The following is a 5,137-nucleotide window of genomic DNA, read 5'->3' as shown; positions in this document are numbered from 1 at the left end:
GTGGTGCTGCAGCTGGATGCGTCGCTGAGGGTGATGAAGAAGCTGAAGCTGGTGGGCACGCCCTTCAAGGTGAGCGCCCAGGGCAGGGGCTTATCCCGGGGAGGCGAAGCGTGGCGGGCGGCGGGGGCTGCGCATGTGTGTGTCGCCACCTGTGCACGTGTGTGCGTCGCCCGGGGTGCCGCCCACCGGCCGCCTGCCCTGGCCCCTCACCACGCGGCGCCACACACACACACACACACACGCCCAGCGCTGCCCTCCGCCGTGCCTGGCTGCCCGCCCCCTGGCCGCAGATCCACCGCCACACCGCCTTCATCAACGGCATGTTCAACAGCCTGCTGGAGGCCAGCAAGTTTGAGGGGGCCTCGGTGCGCACGGTGTCGGGCATTCGCGGCACGGTGAAGAAGGCGATCAAGGCGGGGCGCGAGGTGGGCGAGGCAGCGGTGTGAATGTGTGTGTGTGTGTGTGTGCACGTGTGTGTTTTGGCGGTGGCTGGCGGGCGGGTGGACAAGTGTGGTGCAGCTGGGAGTGCAGGGTCGAGGCGGGGAGGGGCCCTGCTTGCCCAGGCGGGCGCAGCGCCACGCCGGCGCCTGCCCGGCCCGCCGCCCCGAGCACGCGGCCTGCCTGCCTGGCGCCTGCCGCCGGGCGCAGGGCGCGCGCGACGGCGCCTTCCGCGCCAGCTTTGAGGACAAGCCGCTCCTGTCGGACACAGTCTTCCTCAGGTGGGCGTGGCATACAGTGCGGGCGCACGCTGGGCCCCACCCCACGCCTTTGCAGCGCCTACCTACCGCAGGGCCCCGCCTGCTGCCTGCCAGCCCTGGCCACACGCGGCCTGGCCCCGCTCCCCACCATGCCATGCCTCCTCGCCTCACCTGGCCTCACCTCCCCTCTCCCCCGCCCCACCCCTCCCGCTTACCGCCACAGGGCCTGGGTGGCCGTAGACCTGCCACGCCTCTACAACCCTGTCACCAACAGGCTGGCGCCGGCGCCCGCGCCCGCGCCGCGCGAGCCCAAGCACCGCAGGAAGCAGCGCGCGGCGGAGGTGGCGGAGGCGGCGGCGGCGGGCGGCGAGCAGGCGGGCGGCGGTGACGACGCAGCGGCGGCGGAGGCAGGCGTCGGGCCGGGCAGCGCAGCGGGCCAGGCCGCGGCCGCCGCCGCGGCGGCTGAGGGCCGGTTTGTGCCTGCTGGCAGGTGGCAGGGGCGGCGGGCTGGCTTCGCCTTCAAGCTGGGCCCTCTGGGCCTGGGCTACTATCCAGACCACGGCCTGAGCGGCGCCGCCGCGGCAGGCGCGGCGGCGGCGGCGCCAGCAGGCGGCAGCGCCGACGCCGAAGCGGCGGCGGCGGCGGCAGCCAACGGCAGCGCAGGCCCCGGCGGCGACGGCGGCGGCGGCGGCTGGGTGCCAATGAAGAATGTGGCGGACCTGCGGCGCGCGCTGGGCATCGGCGCGCCGCGCAACTCAGGTGGGGGCAGGCGCCTGGGCGGGCTGCCGCAGACATGGAGCCGGGGTGGTGGTGGTGGGGGGGCCAAGCAGCACCCGGCCTAGGGGCCGCTGCCTGCGTGGGTGTTGCGCTTTGGCCCATTGCGCCCGTGTTGCGCGCGCCCCTCCAGCCCCTCCCCCGCCTGTGCCGCAGACTCGCTGTACCGCCCCATCGAGCGCGCCCCCCGCAAGTTCAACCCGCTCAATATACCCAAGTCGCTGCAGGTGGGGCGCAGCCGCCCTCAGCCTGCGCCCTGCTGCCTTGCCTGCCTGCCCTCTAGCCTGCCAGGCCGCCTCGGGAGCGCCTGGCAGCTGCCACTCTGTTCCTGCACGCCCTCCCCCCTCCCCACCTGCCCCCCCCACCCACCCACACACACACGCCTGTCCCGCAGGCTGCGCTGCCCTTCAAGACCAAGCCCAAGGTGGAGGGCAAGCGCAAGCGCAAGACGTTGGAGCAGAAGCGGGCGGTGGTGCTGGAGCCGGAGGAGCGCAAGAAGGTGGGGCGGCGCACGCACGTGGTGGCGTGTGGTGTGTGGTGGTGGAGGTGTGCATGATGGGGTGGCGCGGGGCCGTGGGGCCGCATTGCCCGAGCTCACATACAGGCCTCCCCTTGCCCCTCCTTGCCCCCTCCCCACCCCACCCCACCCCGCCCGAGCCGCGCAGGTGTCCCTGATCAGCCAGCTGAACGCGATCCGCAACCAGAAGGCGGCGGCGCGGCGGGAGCAGCGGGCGCGGCAGAAGGCGAGCCAGGCCAAGAAGGCAGAGGCGGTGGAGGCGTGGCGCGCGCAGTACAACAAGTGAGGGGCGGGGGCTGGGCTTGCCCGTGTTGCCGAGCGCGGCGCTCATGCGATGTGTTGGTCTGCCTGGAGGCCCGCTGGCGCTCTCTCCTCTTCACCCACCCACCCACCCTCACGCACCGCCGCCGCCACACACCACAGGGAGGAGCGCAAGAAGCGGTATGTGGAGCTGGGCAAGGCGGAGCAGCGGGCGGCCAAGAAGCAGCGGCGCGACGACTGATCGCCACACCTGGGCCTGGATCCCATGAGTGCCAGCAGCTTGTAACCGAAGCAGCGCACGCATTGGGGGCAGGGCGGGGAGGGGGTCTGGCAGGCACGGACGCCTGCCCTGTGTGCACTTGCCCTGTGCATAATGATGGTAAATTGTCGCATAGGAAGCTGGTGTCTGGGAAAGCCAGGGAAGGAATCTGGTGTGACCTGGCGGCGAGGTGAGTTTCAATCTTCAGAGTTTGTGTGCCCTGAACCAGAGTCACGACAGTCACGCCTCGCAGCACAAGGAAGGTCTTCCCACCCGAAGCTAGGAGCAGCCAGATTGTTTACAACATACAAAATTTAACATACACATGTACACATTGAAATTAAGCACTTCATGACTGGGCTGGTTGTGGTATGTTGAACACCTTGGGGTTTGAGGCAAATTCTGCAAAGTCTGCCATCGTTTTTGCGATTCCAAGCAATGCAAGAGTCATTCCCAACCATGCTTGAATGTTTTGAGATTTAGGTGTATCCAAAGATGTGTAATTGAGCACCAATGCATAAATGCCGAGCGCAAATGAACCCAGACTGGCCAGCATGCTCAGCACCATGCCGATAATCATGAGCCACGCTGCCCGTTTCAGGTTGGTGTACAATATTGAAAGTCGTAGCCTGAGACGTGCCGATGGGTCATTATGGTAGTTTGCGATATCCCTTGACAATTGTTTTTGCTGTTTCATCTACGAGCATAGTGGTGAACACCACGTCAGAATTGGAGGTACATAAGCGGATTGCTTGGGACGCCCCACAAACACATCCCCCTTGGCAGCGCGCAGGACGTTGCAGCAGGCCAATACCACCTAGGCCTGCTGCAATGAGCAGCCGCAGCGCGGCCACCATATGGAGATGCATCATCTAAACAACACAACACAATCCAAACGCACCTTTTTCTCGTGATCATCTGGTTTACCACACTTGGCAGACACGAACTTGACTTGACCCCCGTCTCGGAATTTGGCAAAGGTGATCACAACCTCCTTCACGCCCTTGGACCTTGCCTTTTCTCCCGCAGCAACAATGCTGGCTTTGGTGTGTTCGTCAAGTGTAAATACAGGGTCAATAAATGTATTGTCAACTCTTTGCTGCACTGCTGCCAAAAGGGAGTCCCAGTCGGCGTTGTCTGGCAATCTCACTGGTAAATTGGATACTAGGACAGCTCGTGACGTGCTGCCCATGGGCTTGCAGCTCAGCGTGGCAGCAATGGAAGCGTCAGGCGGTGCACCTGCAGCTTAGGCAGCGGTAGCGGTTACTCAGAAGCGGCAGCGCTGCAACACTGCGCCCTCCAGCCGGCCACAACTGGCTCTGTGCGGGTCATCCACGCGGTGATCAGCGTTCAGCACGAAGCCGCGTGGAGCAGCGCGTGAGCTTCAACAGTCAGTGACTTACAAGTCCGCGGCGGGTCGCCGCCTCACCTAGCGGGGTGGGAGGTTTCGTGGTGGCGGCCCTGCAGCGCGTTTCCCGCCGCAGCCGTTGCGGATTCTTTCATTGCATGATGCATAGAGGTTCTGGCAGAGGAGCACGCAGCATGGGGGTGGATCCATCTCATCCTGCGGCCTCACCTGCCAGGGCCCTGCTGCCACTGTAAAGCAGTAGAATGGACGTCCAGGGATGCAGGAGGAGTGCAAGAAACGTGCACGGCCCGCAAATCGGGCTCCCGCCTGCTGCGTGCGCTGTCGCCACAGGCCGCCGCCGCCATGCTCCTGCGGCCAGCCAGTGCCCAAATCCCTCGGATTTAGATGTCAACGTTGGCAGCACCGTGTTCTGTATCACATATACAAGCAGTGTGCAAAGAAACCACGGCATGCATGTCTGTCCAAACGGGCGGGGGGCCGCCACTGTGGCGCAGCGGCGCGTGGAGCAGGCTCAGGGCTGCTGGCTGCTGCGCGCCGCCACCACTTTCTCGAGGGCAAAGTAATGCGCAGGCTTCACGCTCCACATTGGCGGCAGCTGCCAGGCGCCTGAACGCCTGCGGGGCTGCTCCTGCCAGCTCGGCAACCGCCAGCGCCTGCTCCGCCAGGATCACGCCCAACTTGCTCTGCGTGAAGCTGTAGATGTCGCTGCTGACCATCCAATGCCCGCGGATGATGGTGTCGCCCTGGCGGATCACGGTGCCGCCACAGCAGCGCTCCTGCAACAGGCCAAGAAACAATGCCATAATGCTGCTGGCCTGCTACTGTGGGCCGCTCCATAGGCGGCACGTGGGGGGCGCGGTCCTCTGCGTTGCCTGGCTGCCCGGGTACCACTTGTGCTGGTGCCGCTGGCGCCGCTGCTGGCGCCTCAGGCGACGACGGTGCCAGCTGGCCACCTTGCAACATGGCTGGCCCGCCTGCTGCGGCCGCTGCCACACCACCGTGCAGCATCTCGTCTGCTGCAAGAAGCCCTGCAGCAGGCACAGGGATCGAGGAGCTCAGGAAGTGCACGCCCAAGGAAGGGAGCAGCCACACATGTGGCGGCATGTCCCGGATGCCGCCGCCGCCCGCATGCCGCCGCTGCCGCTCGCCGCACTGTCTCGGAGCGAGTGCACTCACCCGCCCCTGCTGCCTGCGGCTTCATCAGAGGCCTCCTGCGGCCGCTTGGGGGGCGAGGGCTGTGGGTCACCAAACCTGAAAAT

At 66.1% G+C, this 5,137-nt stretch overlaps 2 protein-coding genes across 2 annotated transcripts in view; both read left to right on the top strand.

Annotated features, from left to right (window-relative positions):
- Positions 1–2,491, top strand: part of CHLNCDRAFT_142849 (hypothetical protein) — a gene marked incomplete at both ends in the record, with an annotated part of 8,560 nt that extends 6,069 nt beyond the window's left edge. The window contains 8 exons of the mRNA XM_005849718.1: positions 13–69; positions 291–425; positions 649–719; positions 922–1,457; positions 1,629–1,699; positions 1,867–1,971; positions 2,138–2,271; positions 2,413–2,491. Of these exons, the coding sequence (XP_005849780.1) occupies positions 13–69; positions 291–425; positions 649–719; positions 922–1,457; positions 1,629–1,699; positions 1,867–1,971; positions 2,138–2,271; positions 2,413–2,491 (1,188 nt within the window). The remainder of the gene's footprint in view (positions 1–12; positions 70–290; positions 426–648; positions 720–921; positions 1,458–1,628; positions 1,700–1,866; positions 1,972–2,137; positions 2,272–2,412) is intronic.
- A 2,479-nt stretch (positions 2,492–4,970) lies between these two features.
- CHLNCDRAFT_142847 (hypothetical protein) overlaps positions 4,971–5,137 on the top strand; it is a gene marked incomplete at both ends in the record, with an annotated part of 841 nt that continues 674 nt past the window's right edge. Inside the window, one exon of the mRNA XM_005849717.1 lies at positions 4,971–4,982. Coding sequence (XP_005849779.1) covers positions 4,971–4,982 — 12 coding nt within the window. The remainder of the gene's footprint in view (positions 4,983–5,137) is intronic.

This window comes from Chlorella variabilis (genome assembly GCF_000147415.1).
Source record: "Chlorella variabilis unplaced genomic scaffold CHLNCscaffold_5, whole genome shotgun sequence".
Lineage (NCBI taxonomy): Eukaryota > Viridiplantae > Chlorophyta > Trebouxiophyceae > Chlorellales > Chlorellaceae > Chlorella > Chlorella variabilis.
The sequence above is the reverse complement of the archived record's forward strand: the minus strand, read 5'-3'. Positions and strand labels throughout refer to the sequence as shown.